Genomic DNA, 18090 nt, shown 5'->3' with positions numbered 1-18090 from the left:
AAAGGTCACAGGGCAGGATCCTATTTGAAAAGTAACATGGCACTGAACCCACTAATTTGAAGTCCTACTACTAGTCTAGACTGTTCTCGCACTCCTTTGGTGGTATAACCCACATGTTTTCTTAAACACTGACCAAAATCACTTTGGTTTTATAGAAGGCATAAACAAGTGACTTTAAGAGAACAAAAGTTCATGTTTAAATCCGTCCAACTAGTAACAATTGAAGTATGAGGACGAAAGCCAGGTAAACCTCTAGGAAATCCATCTCCAGCTACAAGTATCTAAGATGTACTGCTCGGAGGAAAGGGAACACAGTCATCTCCAAGAAGAGGCATATTCAAGTAGAACAAGATCGAGCATTTACATGTAAGTGATTTTTAGAAGCTTCAGACCGCACTCTCACGTTCTGAGGCAAAGCTGTGGCAAAACCCACAGGATCACATTCTTCGAGAACACTGCTCGGTCCATCCACAGTCGGCCAGAGCCAACAGACTGGGCTCATAAGACACACACTAAGAACGCACTGACCCTAGGGCAGCAGACTACCCAACAATCCAGGGAGATTCAGCAGCATTTTATGGGACAGAAACAGCACGGTATTTGAAGACAAAGGAGCTGGGTTCAAATCGGGATTCCTCCATTTCTCAAAATCATGACGGAGCAAATCACGCAGCCTCAGTCTTCTTCAACTGCCTAATCTGTCGGCGAGAGCTAAAAACCCGAACATGAGGTGTGCTCAGTGCATTAAGTGAGACTAAGCCCGGGAGGCCCGCAGCACGGTGCGTACGGCGTCCTAGACTGTCCGGAAGCTTGGATGCTCGCTACCGCGCGGCACGAGCGCGCTTGTCACAACCTGTGCCATCCGTCAGCTTCTAAGCTTTTGAGGAGCGCTACAACTCCCGCCACGAGACAAGTGGTTATCGACAAAGGACCAGGCACAGCGAAAAGGAAAGGGAAAGATGTAGTGGGAGCAGCAGAGATGGGGGGGAAGAGGTCAAAGAACACGACTCTCCACCTGCCCCTAAATTAAGCATATTTTAATCTTTTTAAAAGATGTTAAGTAAACTCTATACCAATGTGGGGCTCGAACTCACAACCCGAGGATCAAGAGTTGTGAGCTCTACTGACGGGGCCGGCCAGGCGCACCCAGCACATTTTCAAATATATGAGCAAGTCCAGCCAACCTGTTTTTAAGTTGGATAGACGCTGAAAAAAATCTACCCAGATGAAAATGTTTCATAAAAATATGTTTTGGTTACTCTGTATTCTCTGGACATCCAGAAGGAAAGTTTAGGATGGCCACTTATCACCAGTACCACTGCCACTACTGGGTCCTAAGTGCTGGACACAGGGCTGCTCTGCCTCCAGTCACAGCCATGTCTGAGGAAATGAGGTGAAAAGATCTCAGGTGATGGTATGACACAGAAAATGAAACTCCCGACACATGGGGGAAGTGAAGAGGAATGAGGTCTTTAAAGGAAACATCTTTGACAGACCAACCTTTTTTCATTGGGTGGTACAACTCCGGCTGAGTGTCTAGCAGAAAGGAAAACAATAAAAAAAAAAAAATAGCATAAAAAGGAGATTAAGAAAGAAAATGGCTTCTTTCAAAATTCCTCTCTTAGAATTTCTCTATAATGTGAACAGAACGTATTCTTCCTTAAAGACACGTCTGAAATATCCCATGAACAGACCAACAGGTAAGACCCACAGCATAGGGACTGGAAGGCAGGAGAGAAAGAAATAGGTCTGTCTGCCTTGGGTCTTTGAGGGAAAATTTTGGGAGCTTCCCAAATTCTTCAGCTGAGTCCACAGTTGTTTTTCTTAGGAAATAATAAAAATAAAGTCAGTATCGACTGCGGTTTTCTGCCAAGGAGACCTGTCCGAGACGCCCCCACCCCAAACAAGGTATGTAAGCACAGCCACCCTACAGGCCCATGGCAGTCTGGCATTTGAAATGCAGGTTTTGGGAATCTATTTATCTGGCTCCTTTCTCAGATCCTGTTTGAGTACTGCAAGGTCACCTGTACTGAGTTCGTACTTCGGGGGTAACTAGTTCAGAAAGCATTCTGTTACGGTCCGAAGGCTAAGCTGGATGCTCTCCATTGTCCGCACTCCGCGGGCCTCTGTTCCAGCACTGCTATGCCTGATCAGGCCAGGTGACTGTACCCAGGACTGCAGGGGTTCGAATGCTTCCTTCTCCACCTACAAGCTACGTGACCCTGGGCAGACACTTAACGTCTTTCCATCCTGGAATGCTCAAATGAAGACAGTCCCCAGGACCTAAGTAAGAGGACTTTTTTGAAGACTCCAGGAGAGCAGCCATGCCCCAGGCTTAGCTAGAGCAGCATATGGTAAGGACTCTCTGGTTGTGGCCGCTATTTTCCACGTCACCGCCATCAGCAAGAGCAGCAGACAAATAAATAGAAACTGATTCCACACCCTGGTCTCGGGGCCCTGGGCTCAGCAGCTTGTTTATTTCTGGTACAGACCCACAGCTTTTAAAGATCCTTTTAGACACCGAGAACCAGCAAGGGAATAGAAGGAAGCATGCCAGACCGGGAGTCAGAGGGACAGGACTTCTGATCCCGCCCCTCCCCCCCAATACCAGAGGGGTCACCTTGAACAAGTCAGGCCACCTCTGTAGCCTCTCCACGGCCTGCCCCCCTCGCTTGTTACGGAAAGCTAATGACCTCACATAACACAAAAGTGCTATTTAAGCAGCAGAGTGACGTCCACGTGCAAGGAGTCACACACTCTGGAGGCAGCTGACAGGACCAGGAGAGAGAGAGGGTTTCACACAAACCATCTATAAAGTGGAAGGAATTATGACTAACCTCATGGGGATACTGAAGCCAACGATGTGAAGGCACCCAGGATGGTGCGCACGCACAGTAGGCGCGCAGGGAGTCCAGTCTCCGGTTCCCTGCCCAGCTGGCACCGGGAGCACAGCCTCCCACACACGACCCCGGTTCCACTCGCTCCCTCCGGCTTTCTCCCTGCACTCCCCCCATGCCCACCCCCAGCCCCCCAGTCCCGCCCAGAAGCCACGCCCTCAGTCATACACACCTTCGTTCTCAGGTAAGGACGGGAAGGGATGGAAGGGGTGGAACGGCGGGATCTCATCACTCTCTTCGGAGCTCACCCGGACGTCCACGGGGGTCTCGGAGATAGAGGCAGTGAACTGGTCCATGTCCGCACGCTGCTCTTGAAGGAGCTCGTCTGACAAAGAGACACGGCAGGGACCCGGCTTTCAGAAGGACCGCCAGTCTGAATGAGGCTAATTCAGGTCATCATAGAACTTGAACTTGAGATCTGCTAAGGGGAGCATCTCGCCAGCTCAAGATGCAGTGGACAATGCCCTCCTACACCCCACCACAATTCTGTATTACCGCAGAACCCCAGCACCGGGAGCCCAGCGCCCCATCCCCAGCACACTGCTCTCCTTCATGAGCTCACTGTGGGGTTCAGTGGCTTCTTCCCACAGCAGAGATTTAAAGACTATCTATAGGCCATGACCCCCAAATCTGCACCTCCTATCTACTGCCCTGACCTCTGGCTCATCGAACAACCTCCCTCACACCCCCCAACAGCAACTTCTATTTCCGCACGTATAAAGAGAACGCTTGTCCTCAGGGAAGCGGGGCACCACCATCCGTGCCATGGGGACGTGGAAGCCTGGGCACCACTCTCGGTGCTTTCCTGGACCTCACCCCCGGCACCTGAGCCAGCAGCACAACCCTGCTCACCCTTCCGCTGCAAGACGCCCTACAGCCCCTCATCTCTCTCTGTCCCCCATGACCATCACCGTGTCCACTACCAGCATTTCTCGCCTGGATGTTTGTAACTGCTTCCTGAAAGGTTTCTAATTTTAATAGCACACAGCAGCCAAGGAATTTTGTTTAAATAGTGTTCTTTTTTAGAGCACAATACAGATCTAGTCACTCCCTGGTTTAAAACCCTCTAACGGCTTCCCATTATCCTAGAATAAAACCCAAACTCCTAGATTTTGCTAAAAGCTCTGAACAAATTGGCCTCTGCCAACTTCTTTGGCCCCCTTTCTCCCTGTGTTCTAGCCACAGTGATCTACTCAAGTGTGTCCACTTGACTTAAACTTCAGGCAGCTGCAGTAGTCATTCCCTCTGCTCAGTGCTCCCCCCACCCCCCCACCGTGGTCTTTGCGTGGGTGGCTCCTTCTCATCATGTGGATGTCGGGTTATTGCGCCCGAGACCGCCTCCCTGACCACCCAGCCACTCCCCACGTGGCACTCCTTGTCTTGGTTTCCTGATTCCCCTACTACAACATGACCTCCAGGATACACTGCCTGCTCGTGCACCATTCTACTCTGTGACACACAGCAGACACAAGGCCAACTAAATGTAGAAGATGAAGGGCAGGAGAGGGAGGGGAAGTGAGAATGTGTGTAAAGCAGGTGCCTTGAAAGGCACCAGCAATTAAGAAGGAAAAGGGCAACAGGAAGTTCCCCCCTGGTCCCTTGCAATTTCACACCCTAGATTTTTTTCTTCCGGTCACAGAGTAAGGGTCGAGAAACTCAAGGCTTTGTGGCTCACAGCCAGTACATCTGTCCTGGGTTACTCCTTGACCTTGCCATTGCCACATAAGCTCCAGTGAATTCGAGACTTAAGCCCCGGCGTGCTAATGCCCAGCTTCCTGGCCCTGGCTGTCCGGATTTCTCTCATCTTGCACTGCTGCCACCCCTGAGCCTCAGCCAGAAGTCCCACGGGACCTCGATACAAACACAGCACCCACCGATTTCCTCTTGGATTTCTTGGGCTACGTAAGGTACTTTGTAGAGCAGGGAGAGGCTTTGGTTCCTTCTTTCTTCAATCACATGGAGATGTGTCATCACCTGGAGGTACAGTACGGTGGAGAGGCCTTGTTACCAACAGAGCCAGGCCCGGAGGAGACTTGCAGACACACACTTCCGCAAAGATCAGCTGAAAAAGTATATTCTCTACGGAGTCCAGCAAAGCAGCTGGTCAGAGGAAATGTATTCATCCCCACCCTTATTTACTGACCCCTGCAGTAAATAGTTCCCCCTCCTTATCTGTGGGGCCTACGTTCCAAAGACCTACACTGGACACCTGAAACTGCACATAGTACTGAGCCCCATGTATACTGGGTTTTCTTCCTATGCATATGTACCTATAATAAAGCTTGATTTATAAACCAGGCACAGTAAGAGATTAACAATAACTAGTAATAAAACAGAACACTTATACTATAATAAAGGTCATTTAATGAGGTCTCTCCCTCAAAATACCTTTTTGCACCATACTCACCCTTCTTCTTGTGATGATATGAGATGATAAAACGCTACATGAGGAGATGAAGTGAGGGGAATGACGCAGGCCCTGTGACATAAACTTAGGCTCCTATTGACTCCCTGATGATACATCAGGGGGAGGATCATTCGCTTCTGGGCCAGAGCTGACCGTGGGTAACTGAGACCACAGAAAGCAAAGCCTCGGAATGTGGGGGGGGGGGGGGGGAGACACTGCTGAATAGGAGTGTGTTCAGACTGTGTGTAATACCCCTTAGTGATCTGAGACTCTATCCAGAGAGGGCTTGGAGTTAAAAGAAATTTTAATTTAAAAACATCCACTAGGCAGGTATTGATTTGATTTTTATACGAGGCACTTAGTAACTGTACTAATCGAGAGTAAAAGAACCCTAATTTATACAATGCCAGATACTCAGTAAGGTTTTGCTGACTGAAAGATGGAATGAGTCAGTTTTTACCATTGGTCAGATTAGATGGGGTAAAAAGAGAATGAAATCACTGGGTAAAAAGTAGATTTGCATGGAGAGAGAGCCATTCATGGATTTGCTTAGCAAAGTAATTGCTTGAAATGATTATCACGGTAAAAAACAGAACAAGTTTATTCATATTTAACTGAATTAGTTATTCCTTCCAAAATTTACACGGAGGTATAAGTAAACCTGATTATAGGGGGTAATAAAGACTTACCTACTGTCTGTCTTCCACAGTTCACTACCTTTTCTGAATGCAACAGTTCCAGATGGTTCATATTTTTTAAAAAGGAAAAAAGCCATCAAAACTGGACATGTACTTTTAAAGCTTTTTGGGGGTGGAAATGAAAGGTGAAGTGGGCTACCATCCACCCCAAGGCCACCGTGAGGCCTTGCGTTGCTGTAGCCTGAGCAAGCTAATTCAGGAAGATTACACATGCAGTTACCAGGCTCGCCCTAAAGAGGGTGCTCTAAGCCTATGGATTCATTATGTGGGCCTGACACCATTAACATGGTCAAAACAGAAAAAAAAAATTAAATGGAAAGATGCTTTTATTGTAGATTAATGTCTCTCTGGCCTTTAAAAGCAGGGATGAAAGCAATTTAATTTTATATTTGCCATTCTTTCAATCAAGTAAATTGATGGGAAAGCACAAGAGTAAGTGCCTGAGAGAGAAAATGCAAATGGAAAGGGAAAATGCACCACCCACAGTCTTCGGCTGTTGTACTTCAGATGAATTAAGGAGCCATCTGATTGAGGACGGTTCGTATGCCCCCAGGAGAAACAAGGGCCACGGGGTGGAATACTGGACATCAGTGTCTTCATGGTGAGCCCTGAGCTGCAGTACAAGGGGTAAGAGCAGCATACCCCTCACACCCCAGACCAAACACGCACACTGTAACTGGCTGAACATATTTAGCATTTCCTAAAGTGCAGATAACAGGGAACATGCAAAAGTTCACATAATTCAGCAGCCAAGTTCCATGAGCACTAAGGGCTTAGAGCACAGAGCAAACATCACGCAGGAGGAGCTGCGTTTTCCCCGAGATCTGCTGAGAGAGGAGAGGGCTCTCCTTCCCATGCCATCTGTGGTGGCACTGTGATCTTGCTGGCAGACAGCTCATTTCCCTAGTTGTTCATTTAACAGACTGATCAAGAGCTCTCCTTTCCTTCTACTCTGCCACCATATAAAAATGGCTCTTCTGTAAAATACTACATGATAATCTAGTTTTCCCACAAAAAAATCTGAAAAAAGGGTCAAGTTTTTTGTTTTGTTCAGAAAACCAAGTAGACCTGAAAAATCTAGCCCCCGTCAAGGTGGATGCATTGTTCCACCTACGCTTCCTGGAAGCTACTCCAGACTTGGCCTTCTGCCTTCTCTTCTACTCCAACCAGCTCAAAGCAAAGCCTGGAGCTCCAGGCCCATACCAGATGCCTCCCGAAGTCCCCAGAGCCATCCCTGTGCACACTCTCCCACTCTTCTCGTTCCCCCAAACATCCGACTGCTAGAGTCAACTCTGTATGTTTAAGGGGAGTTATTCTTCACCTTTATAGCTACTATTATTCATACTATACTGATGGTGAGTTGCTCAAGGGTACACGAGGGACTCCATTCTGCAAGGTCAGACGCGAGCGCGAAGTCTGGCATGTCGACAGCAGGCACGCCAACTTCTGAACCAACAGAGCAGCCACTTCAGTTGCAAGACTCCTAAGACTTCTGGGCAGAGTGCCTTGCAATCCTAATACACACTCGGCAAGAGGCTGGGAGGGGAGTCCCTGGGGAGATGGGCAAGTGTCCCTGCGGCTAAGTGCATCCCATAGACACTGGGCCATCAGCACAGCACTAAAATTTAAAATATGGGAGGAAATTAAATAAGATCAGTTGTGTCATGACAAGGCCCTCTAGGAAAACCAACAGCCTAAGCTATTAGACTCGTTGATTTACAAGGAAGCCAGCCGTCTTGCAGGCAGGCTTCTTTTCTACGAATACAGGAGAGTAAAATTCAAGTTAACAGATGCACGATCCCGAAGTTAAGAAAGAGGGTCAGAAACAAACCTTTCCAGATGACTGTAAAGGAAAGCTGGACCCTGCATGGGACAAAACCCAGGAATATACCAGTGTCTGTCTCAACTAAAACTAATGTACAAAACAAAACAATTTTTAAGAACTGCTTGATATAGTTGCCTAGAAAAGACTTCAAATATTCATTCTGGTGGTATGCAAAATCAGAAATAAAGGGATATAAAAAAAGACTGGGAAACTGACTTAGCGCGTCAATATGATTATATTATATAATCATGCATTCCTAAACTTCTAGAACTCTTTAGGTAGAAACGACTTAATAGAAGAAAGTACGGAACAGATATTTTTAAAAATCGTATCTTTGCACAAACCAACTTTTGTAACCTAATAATGTTTCGAAACCATTCATCATTTTCCAAGCACAACTATTAGCGCCAGCCAACCACTGGTCAAAGCAGAGTCTTCCCTCTAGAGACGCTCTCCCACCGCAATTTCGACTCTGTCTAGTGTACCTGGGATTTCATTTGGGCTGCCTTTTCTGGGTCAACAGCCAACACATGCTGGTAATGACGGATGGTATGCAGGCGATCTTTGTTCTCTGCGCGGACGTAACGCCGCAAGGCCTGGAGAATGCGATGAGGCTGCAAGAGAGAACAGTAGTTTTAAGATCCAGAGACTACAGAATGAAAACAGGCAGGAAAGCAGAGCTTAAAAACCCTCACCTAAGAATGTGAGGCCCAGCTGGGCCCAAGGATGAAAGCTGTGCTTTGTAAAGCTTTTCACTTACCCAGTAGTAAGCAACTACCTTTCCACAGAAAGTACCAAAAACTAAGTTCCAAAGTTACATTGGCTCCTTAACCGACAGTATTTTCCAGAATTTTGAGCCCACTGTCCCACTCAATCTGTCCTCTCTCCTGAGTTAAGTGTCTGACACCTTAAGTACAAGATAGGCAGCCCCTGTGTCACCCAGAAAAGACTTCACTTGCTCACTTAAGGATACCAATATCCTACTTTCTAGTACTTTCCATCCCCCCAAAGCAAGGAAGGTTAGAGTTAAGGGATAAAGAAGTATGAGGCCACAAGCACAAAGGGCTTCGATGTAAGTTCCTTTACCCCTTTTTTCATAATCCTATTCAGAACAGAGTGAGCGCCGAAGTTTTGAAAGGCATGTTTTTATTCTTTGAAAATAAAACTACTACAAGAATTCAGTAACTGAGTAACTACCCACCAATATCGTGAGGTAAGATACTTCCAGGTGGCAGACGCAAGCAAAAGTGCGATGCTACGGTGACCGAAGCCCATACTAGAACATAACAGCCCTTCCTCCCTACTCTTCCTGCCTTCCCTCCTCCAGCCTCGCCAGAACTTGTCATAGACGTGAAATCTTTTTGCTGACCTCTGTGTCGTCACCCGCTGGTTAGAGCACACCTACGTTAGCGCAGGCAACCCCAGGGACAGCACTCCTCAGTGCCTGGGCTCCGCACACCACTCACCCGCGGGGGGTCGGACTGCAAGGCCGCCAGGTAATTCTCCAGAGCCATTCGGCGGCGGTCATTCAGCATCGCTTCCACTCGAGCCAGGTGGGTTTCCACCAGCTGCTGCTTCTCGCTGGCTGCCTCCTTCTCCAAGGCTTTAACCATAGCTTGGAAGTGCTAAACCAAGACAGCAGGGACGACAGGTAATTCGTGGCACCTGGAGGAAGTCTAAGCAAACAGCCCGAGACCCTGAGGCTGCCCGTCGTCGCCCAGAGCCCGTGCGAGTCGATAACCGGGTCAGAAGAGCGGAGCGAGGGTAAGACCCAAGTGTATGCTATCTGACCGCTATCAGAACAAGTACGTCCTTATCTAACGAGAACACGTCAAATCTGAGCGTCGGAGGCCGAATTAGCGCTTCCATCACTGAAATCACTAGTGCTGCAAGCCCAACGCCGGCTTTCTCCATGTGCCCGGAAGAGAAGGAAAGCTGTCCTTCCCACACTGTAGCAAAGGCGCCCACTTCCAACTCCTGAGACACAGACCAACAGGAGCTATATCTCGAAACATATCCCAGTAAGGTGGTAGGTTATGCGGAGTCATTCGTACCAAAGTCCTGAAGGGCAAGTTATCTGTGAAGTACCTGGCCAAGCTTCCAGGTGAAGTTTAAGGCTGTGGAACTAAATTCCCCTGCATCAGATGCACTGGCTATGTAGAAATGAACACTCTCAGCTTTTCTAGGTGACTGATAAAAAAGAAAAGGTGTCCCGAGAAAGTATTAACATCATGAGAAGATAGATTACAGTGAACCATAAACGCAAATGGATTTAAAATGCAATCCACTTTACAAAACCCAAATCGGTCTTATAAATTACTATCCCTATTCCTAGCACCACTCTCTTCTATTCCAGGGGCACCCAGCTGCCACTACGAGTCTAATGTTACATTCCTGCAAAGTTAGAGATGAACTGGTATCAGAATGTCTTATTGTCTGCATTTTGACTTTTGAAAAAGTCTGCAAAAAAAAAAAGAATTCAGGGGGTGCCTGAGTGGCTCAGCCAGCTCAGTGTCAGACTCTTGGTCTTGGCTCAGGTCACGATCTCATGGGTCTTGAGATCAACCCCCCCCCCACCACGTGCCCACCCTTGGGCTCTGTGCTTAATGGGGTGTCTGCTTGAAGATTCCCTCTGCCCCTCCCCCAACTCACACACATGCTCTCACTCTCTCTCTCTCAAATAAATAAATCTTTAAAACAGAAAGAGGGAAAAAAAAAAAAAAAAGAATTCAGTACTGCTGAAAAACAAGTCACAGCCTAAGAATGAAGACGACTGGGGATTTTTGCCAGGAGAGCAGAATTAACAAACAGAGCCAGCTAAGGTCACTTCCTGGCATGAATTAGGTGTGCTCTGGTTGGTTTGCTTTCTTTCTACTATAGGTGATCAATTCTAGAGAATGCCAGTTTGGAGGTGAGAAGAAAAAATAAATAAAATAAAAGCAGGCCAGTTAGAACTTCCCTGTAACATAAGCTCTTGACTGGAAGAAGGTGTCAAACTCTAATTTCCTGGGAGTCTGGCTCTGACTGGGTTTCGGAGGGCCAGGCTGGAGGCTCTGTCCCTGGAGAATGCACCTTACCTGAATGAGAGTCTGCCTCTCTGCTTTCGGGAGGTTCTTGGCCTGAAGCTCAGCCTCTTCCCATTCCTTCTTTACCTACAACAAAGGTCAAAGCCACTATCACCAGAGAATCAGCTCTGAAACAATCCCCCCATTTTCTAACAATACCGCCAGGCCCTGAAATCTAATATAGGAAACCGCAAATAGAAATCGCATCATATGACCCCTCACCAGCTCAGGGCTGTTTAAGCTTGCTCACAGAATTACTGTCTCAGAAGGTCCTGGACCACGACCATCCCCAAACAGAGCCTCGATTCCATGACCTCCTTGTTCTATATAACCCTGGGCAAGTTATTTAAAAGTCTTTGTGTGTTAGCCTCCTCATACACTTAAAAAAACGGAGTGGGAGGGGTGTGTTTCATACCTACTTCTCAGAACTGTCGTGGATAAAAGAGAACAACAAACATTTCCCGAAGTCTAAGCCCAGCACAGGTGATGTGTGAGATTTTAAGTGGTACCTACCTGACCCCTTAAGAAATTCTTTTCAATTTTCTTCCAATCTTCCTAAGTCACTCTAGGAGAAAGCTGCACTACGGTGCTCAATGTTGCTCTAACACTTGTAACTCTTTTAAGAAAGCACCCCGAGGGGCGCCCTGGTGGCTCAGTTGGGTTAAGCATCTGCCCACGGCTCAGGTCATGATCCCAGGGTCCTGGGATCGAGTTCCTCATCAGGCTCCCTGCTCAGTGGGGAGTCTGCTTCTCCCTCTCCCTTTGCTGATCCCCCTAACTTGTGCTCTCTCTCTCTCCCTCTCTTGCTCTGTCAAATAAATAAAATCTTAAACAAATAAACAAAATATCCCAAGACTCAGAAGCTTCAGCAGGCAACAGTATGTAGCTAACGTATGTTAATATAGGTTTGCTTTCATCTATTTTTACAGTTACCTGTTCTATTGGCAAAAGACACTAGCTTTCTCTTTACAACAGTTAAAGTTTCCCTTCTTAAAACACAGAATTTTTAAAAGCTAGTTAATAGCAAAGAAAAATACCAAGGAGATAATGGTTACAGGAAGTGCTCCCAGAGTCTGAACACGATAAGCACTGACAGAGTAATTACATTATCTTGGGGAGGTGGGTGGAGGAGGAGGGAGGGGCTAGGCTCACCCGGAAGATAGCCCTGCTACACTCTCACACCTCACCTACCCTGACACAGCATGACAATCTAGGGGGGACGGTGTCCCTTTTCTTCAACTATGAGAAACCTAGTACCCAACGCCAAACACCAGAAGCACAAGGGAAGTGTCAAGGTTTACCCTGTCCATTCGGTTGCGATGCCGCATCTCCAGCTGCTCCTTGGCCTTCTGGAAGCGAGCATGTTCATTGTCATCCGCAGAGGTCTCGAAATACACATCGACATCATTGGTTGGCAGAGGAGTTGGGGGAACTGAAACGAAATGACAAAAGGGGTTCCCTTTGGGGGTCAGGCCCAACACAGAAAGCACACTGTGCTCTAGGAGGAAGACCGAGCTGAGCACCCGAAGGGCGCACTGGTTTGCATCGCACCATGCTCCCGACAAGGTGCTCCTGTCTGCCAAGACTCCACTTGGTCAGATCACAGTGCTCCATCCTCCTTCCGTGACATCTGGCCCCCAGTCCAGTCCATGCCCCCTGGTATCTTTGGCACCAGCGAGCCACCTACTTAGGACTTCAGCGGAAGAGAAGGAAATCTTCCATACCTTCCCTCCGTTCCTGAAATCCTCAAAGCTATAATCTAATTATTTACTGCTGTCACTGATCGCTTCTAGCCAGAGACAAAAGCAGATATCAGACCTGCAAAGGCACCTCCCCAAATTCTCCATTTTGAAAGGAACTTTAGTGCTGAATGGCCTTCGCATAGAGACTGCGTAGAGAAAGTCCAAGCTGCTTAGCTCTAATTTTTGAGTTGTCATAGGATGGAAGAAGTCTTAGCCCCACCCCCAATACCAGGGATAAGAGGGACGACACTGAGTTGCTGTGTTTGACAAGGACGCACCACAAAATGTGAAGATACTTTGGGCGTTTCAACCCATGGCACTCACTGACCTTCCCAGGCCATCACCCCGAGAGCAAACCCATTAGAAACACACTCCTGCTAGTCAAGCGTAAGGCCTTACTGGCCCCAGACAAGTGAACAGCTGCACAACGGAGCTTAACCTCATGAAGGAAAGGTTTGACAAGTTTACCTACCTGACCCCTTAAGAAATACCTATGAAAAACTCTGACTAGCCCGGTTCACTCCCAACTCCCCCACCCAGGGAGGAAGGACATTAAACTTCCTTGTACAACTTGCTGTCTCATAATGTTACAGCTACGTGGACAGCCTATACCAAAACCCAATGACTTTCAATTCAGAAATAGTCACCAGATTTCCAGAACTGTGTAACTGTAACACAACACTAAAATAACTGTGTAACTGACAAATGTAACTACAAATTAGCCACTCCAAAGTTCTTCCGCCAAAGCACCTTTTTACTTAGCTTTACACCTAAAAACTACAACGAAAATCCTGTCAAGAAGATCTGGCTCCTACCTAAGTTTCAATAGGATCACCACAGCCAATTTTCAGATTAACTAAATTAGAATATACAGCTTCACAAACCACATTCCCCATGATACTCGAAAGTTCAGCCGGGAGAATTTCAAAGCCCCGAAGTCCGTCCGTGCCAATGAGCACGTTGCCATCAGCAACGCACGTCTGCAGCTTAAAGGCTTACGTGCTGGAGACAGTCTTTGGTTCCTATCACTGGGCTGGATAAAGATAATACAAAACACAAGCTGCTTCCACCCCCTGGGAACAAAAAGGTAAAGGCCTAGCGGCCCCAGAGCTCTGCTTCTGAAAATATAATGGGACCCGGACCTAGAACCACATCCTTCTGCCCATATGAAAACCACCAGCTCAAGAAACCAGCACATTTGCCCACATCTGACCCCTTCCCCTGAAGGGGCACAAACGTGACCAGTGGCACAGTGATGCTGCTAGGCTCTCAAAGCACTCGACCGGGGGCCCCACAAGTACACGAACACCATGCTGTGCTCTGGCAAGTCTTCCTACCGGAAGCACGGGGAAACTACCACTTTGCACACCGCAGAGCCATTAACGCTCTAAGGAAGGGCCGTCCCATCAGAGCGCTCAGCACTGTCTATGTGATCCTCTCCGCACTCTGGGAGATCTTTAAGGACCCGATTCCCCGGGCTTCACCCCCAAATAATGTGTTGTCGCACCTCAATTTTACAAAGCCGGAAAGATCACAATAAGTTGTGTCTCTAAATCTGTCCTGAATAAAAAAGTTTCTGCCACCAAAGGTCCCTAAGGACTCGTATTGTTTCCACACTTTCAATTATTTCTAATAAAAACAGCTTTTCCACAGAGCAGCAGCTAGAGCGGAGGTGCTAAGAGTACCAGATCATATGAAGATTTAAAACATGTTTTGGTGGGGGAAGGAAAGAGGCACATGAAGGTATCTGAATGAAAATCCACCAGGAGCTACAGCCAAATATCTTAAGAGCAAAAACCAGGAACGACCAGCAACTCCTTATTCTAACGAGTTCCAGAATCAGAACCAAAAATGAGTGCCTAGCCTGAATGAGGATTTTCCAAACGCATGGGCTAGTACTGCAAGGTAAGAGACAGGGGGCCTTAAAAAGGAAGGGGAGTAACCATGGAGAAAAAGCAAATGTTCTCCTACCCATGTCTAAGTGAACCCAACTCAGCTGAACCACTGAATTTCCTCTGTGACCCCAGGACACGTGAACTAAAATTCTTTCACTTCCTAAAGCTCTGCATGATCCAGCGTTGCCAAAACACTGGAGAAACAGTTACTCCCATGCAACTGCAGAGCTCGCTCCCTAGAGTGCATAAAGCAAGACATTTCAATATTCTGGACTCTCCAAAAAAGTATTCGTAGGGTCCCTTCTTTGAGGGGCGGGCATCCCCCTTAGCCAACATGCACCATGAGGGTGGGCGACAGGGTGGCTCAAAAGACGACAATGAGAGGAAACAGCCCAGAAACGGGAATGGGCAGAACTCACGGCCGCTGAGCTCACCGCTGTGTGCCTTTGCACCACAGCCAGCCAAGGGCAAGGCTGCCGCCCCAAGCACCACAGAAGCACTCCGGGAGCCCACAGACAACAAGACAAGATGCGGAAGAACGGGCTCCTGGGCTCTCCCACTGTGCCAGGGAGGGGACACGCCACCACCGCCACCACCACCACCAGACCCACGGTGAGCATGGGACATACAGAACTGGGCTCGAGACTGCCAACAGGAAAGCAAAGCCTAGATCTAGAAAGCACAGAGATGGGGGGAGAAAGGACGGACAGCAAACACCTGAGTCGGCAGGAAGCACTACACAGATGCGGTCACGAGGACGGCCGGGAGAGAGACAGAACGCCGGACAGGACAGGGCCGCTGCACGGAGCCCGCGCGCCGGGACTTACTCATCGCTTTACACACAGCCATACAATAATCCTCAGACTCAAAATTGTTCCTGTTGCCTCCGCAGCCGCCATATATAAAGTGCACGCACTTTCCCTTGGAGAGGTCGAAGTACCAACGAGGCATCATGGCCCGGCAGGGCCCCGTCATCGCCTCCTGGGAGCAGACAGCTGTGTGGAAACGGTCAGAATGTGAGCAGGACAGACGCAGCGGCTTCGCATGCTTCACCGTCGCTAGGGGCCTCGCCGGGCCTCCGCGGAGGCCGAGCCTGGACGGGACCTCGCCACCCTGGCCAGCTAATCACCGACTCCAGCCCGTCGTTCAGGGGGACGCAGGCGTCTTCCCGTTCTGCCGTATCTGGGGAGTGGAGACGACTGCCTGACTTGTCGATCGTGCTGGTGTCAAGGACCAAAGGAGCCCCGTGCAGGTGAAAAGGCTGCTTTCGTGGTGACGACCACGGGAAATGCTAGTAAGCACCCAGAATGCACGTGTGTGTGTTTTTATGTTCTCCAGGGTGAATCATAAACTTCTAGACTTGCTACGTATTTCCCCCACATGGAGTCCTAAATAATTCTTCAGAGCTTAACTGCCTTTAAGTACACACTCAGCAGAGGCTGCACGTCAATGGCTCTAGAATGGTCACAACCTTCTTTTCTCTTTCTGGGCAACTGGCAAGATGAAAATCCTTCACCAGTTGGTCATTAAACCCCACCCTCCCAGTCACAGACATCTTTCTGGTGGACAAACAGGGCAGCCTACAGATGGGAACGCGCTCAGGAAAAGAACCAAGAAGTCACTTCCATTCTGGAAGGTCAGGGCTTTAGAAGTATTGAGGGGGCTCCCCTTGGGGAGAGAACACTTCAGGCTGCGTGTGGAAGAATCCTGCCCAAGCATAAACCACTTTATCTCCCTGATTCTCTGGTCTGGTACTTCTTCTCTAGTTAGGTCCTTACAATGCAAATGACAGTTTCTGATTCAACTCTGGGTCCCTCCATGAGTGTGTCCACTGCCAGACCCCGCAGCGGCCTGGCCCCCCAGCGCTAACATGGCGCCACCAGCGTGCTGGAGAGCCGACTTCACGTCAGCACCCAGGAGCGCCACCTCTCCTTCTGTGACTTACCTTTGATGAACGCAGTCCAAAATTATAAGCAGGTATTACCAAATGGATTTGAATGCCATGGCTTTACATCGGGTTACCTTTAACGTCGTGAGTAATTTCCTTTTCTGAAATCGTCCCATCGCTGCTGGGTTCGGTTGGGTTCTCCTCATTGTAGTCATCTCCTTTAAAGGTGTCATAGTAGTAATCACGGTCTTCCACCACTTCCTCCCCTTCCTCCTCATCCTCGTCGTCCTCATCCACAGCTGCTTCTGTGAAGTCCTCCAAATCTGCTTCAGTAGGAAATTCACTAAAGGTCAAAACAGAAGAGGAAGGTTAATACCGATTCCTATGTGCACAGCACAACAATGATTCTCTTCCCTATTTTGAAACACAAAAACAGAGACAGGAAATAAGCTCAACTCACAGCTCACTGTGCCACTACAGCCTTCAGCCCAGCTACACCAGCAAAAAGGCGGAGTGGGCAAGGACAGCATTAGCCTGCAGAAAGTACCGTAGCTAGAATGAAATGCCAGCTGGCTCAACTCCAGCGTGAATGAGGGAATGCCTACTTTATCCAGAGGGAGGGACTGGCGGCCCAGTGCCACCAGCAAAACCACTTCACAGGTGCAGGACAAGAATTACCTTTTGTAAATATCATAGTCTTCCTCTTCATCCTCCTCCTCTTCTTCCTCTTCCTCTTCCTCCTCTTCCTTTGACACAGCAGATTCAATAATCTTTGTCTGAGGGCAGCACACGTACTCAGTGCCGTGGAACTGGTCTACCCCACAGGGCAGCAGCATGCCGTAGCGATACAAGGTCATTCCCTGAGTCAGACAGGCCTAAAAGAAACCCCACAGATCCACGTCAGAACACTAATACATTTGGTCAAGTAGTCCCCAATCATTAGCTTTATCCAAAAGAAATGCCTCTCAAATCACTAGGTAATGCTTTCTCTCACGGACACATAAATTTTCTGTTAACAAGTTGTGATGCCATTATTTTAGGAAGATTTACAAATTTTGCTTAACTTGCGATGGGGAAACATCATCTGGGCCAGAAACAATGAAAGCCCAAAGTTAGAAAAAATTAAGGAAAAGGGAGTTCTTCTAGTAATTACCAATGCTGGCTAAAGGTGGTCAGCGATAATTAACATTCCTTGCTGTGAGGGGATGGTGTTAGAATTTGACCGAAGAAACTGACTAGAGATCCCACTTAACTACAGAAGGCATGTTTAAGAAAGGCTATTTCTGGGGCGCCTGGGTGGCACAGCGGTTAAGCGCCTGCCTTCGGCTCAGGGCGTGATCCCGGCGTTATGGGATCAAGCCCCACTTCAGGCTCCTCCACTATGAGCCTGCTTCTTCCTCTCCCACTCCCCCTGCTTGTGTTCCCTCTCTCGCTGGCTATCTCTGTTAAATAAATAAATAAAATCTTTAAAAAAAAAAAAAAAAGAAAGAAAGAAAGGCTATTTCTCCTTCCAGAAGAATGAAATGGCATCTAATCCTATCAGTACATATGTCAAGACGTGGATCTTCTATAATTGGCTATTTCTACTCTAAGGCCCTAGGGTGGGGGTGGCCTCTTTGGTCACCCGACGGACAGCATCCTTGCTTTTCAACATCTTAACCTGAGGGGCAGGA

General features: G+C 48.1%; 1 protein-coding gene across 4 annotated transcripts in view; it reads right to left on the bottom strand.

The window, feature by feature from the left end:
• The window catches only part of APLP2 (amyloid beta precursor like protein 2), a 79683-nt gene that overhangs the window by 5683 nt on the left and 55910 nt on the right, over positions 1–18090 (bottom strand). The window contains exons 5-14 of one of the 4 annotated variants that reach the window (XM_026505392.4): positions 17096–17292; positions 16552–16760; positions 15357–15524; positions 12194–12324; positions 10905–10979; positions 9294–9452; positions 8313–8441; positions 4772–4871; positions 3070–3222; positions 1501–1536 (exon numbers count right to left, since the gene is read on the bottom strand). In XM_026505392.4, coding sequence (XP_026361177.1) covers positions 1501–1536; positions 3070–3222; positions 4772–4871; positions 8313–8441; positions 9294–9452; positions 10905–10979; positions 12194–12324; positions 15357–15524; positions 16552–16760; positions 17096–17292 — 1357 coding nt within the window. The remainder of the gene's footprint in view (positions 1–1500; positions 1537–3069; positions 3223–4771; positions 4872–8312; positions 8442–9293; positions 9453–10904; positions 10980–12193; positions 12325–15356; positions 15525–16551; positions 16761–17095; positions 17293–18090) is intronic. The other 3 variants (XM_026505393.4, XM_026505394.4, XM_026505395.4) reach the window with 3 other exon arrangements.

This window comes from Ursus arctos, unplaced genomic scaffold (genome assembly GCF_023065955.2).
Source record: "Ursus arctos isolate Adak ecotype North America unplaced genomic scaffold, UrsArc2.0 scaffold_22, whole genome shotgun sequence".
In the NCBI taxonomy this organism is placed as follows: Eukaryota; Metazoa; Chordata; class Mammalia; order Carnivora; family Ursidae; genus Ursus; species Ursus arctos.
Note: the sequence above shows the minus strand (reverse complement) of the source record. Positions and strands in the feature narration are given on the sequence as shown.